Genomic DNA, 807 nt, shown 5'->3' on the forward strand with positions numbered 1-807 from the left:
GGGGGTCTCAGGCGATGGAGCTGGGGAGGGCAGTGGAAGAGGACCCTGATCTGGGCGCCCCTCCAAGCCCAAGCGCTTTCTCTCCCCTGCAGACGGGCCTGAGGCCTGGGCGGTGAGGGAGGCCCACGTGCCGCTGCTCAGCCCTGACACCTGCCAAAGGGCGCTGGGGCCCCAGCTGCGCCCCAGCTCTATGCTCTGCGCCGGTTTCCTGGCCGGAGGCATCGACTCGAGCCAGGTAGGAGGGCAGACCAGCTGCGGGGGTGCTGAGGGGCTGCTCTCCGCCTGAGTTGGACTGTCCTTCAGTTTCTCTGAGCTGCGGTGTCCTCCTGCACACCTGGGGTCAAGTCCGAGAATCCCCACCAGGGCCGCTTGGCTGCTCCCCTCCTGAAGGCCGGCAGGGGGCGTCATTTCTCGTCCACACGGGCTCTGGGACTCACTTTCTTCATTCGCTCTTCCTCTCCTCCCTCTCTCGGTTGCTGTCCTGCAGGGTGACTCTGGAGGCCCCCTAACCTGCTCTGAGCCTGGTCCCCGTCCCAGGGAGGTCCTCTTTGGAGTCACCTCCTGGGGGGATGGCTGCGGGCGGCCAGGGAAGCCCGGGGTCTACACCCGCTTGGCTGTGTTCAAAGATTGGCTCCAGGAGCAGATGCGCGGTGAGCGGCCTCTTCCGTGTGTCCTTGCGGCTCCGTGTCCGCACCCCGCCTGGTGACCGGTTCCCTTCCACCCTGGGAAAGCCTCCTCCAGGGAAGGGCTGAGGGGGCAGGGCCCCAAACAGGGGGTGAGCCGGCCCCGGCCCGCCCGCAGCGGCTC

The 807-nt window shown here is 67.8% G+C and overlaps 1 protein-coding gene across 1 annotated transcript in view; it reads left to right on the forward strand.

Annotated features, from left to right (window-relative positions):
• The window catches only part of Prss56 (serine protease 56), a 5,069-nt gene that overhangs the window by 2,317 nt on the left and 1,945 nt on the right, over nt 1-807 (forward strand). Inside the window, exons 6-7 of the mRNA XM_033763991.1 lie at nt 93-235; nt 488-697. Coding sequence (XP_033619882.1) covers nt 93-235; nt 488-697 — 353 coding nt within the window. The remainder of the gene's footprint in view (nt 1-92; nt 236-487; nt 698-807) is intronic.

Source organism: Fukomys damarensis, unplaced genomic scaffold, assembly GCF_012274545.1.
Source record: "Fukomys damarensis isolate Sample0158 unplaced genomic scaffold, DMR_v1.0_HiC HiC_scaffold_16, whole genome shotgun sequence".
Classification (NCBI taxonomy): domain Eukaryota; kingdom Metazoa; phylum Chordata; class Mammalia; order Rodentia; family Bathyergidae; genus Fukomys; species Fukomys damarensis.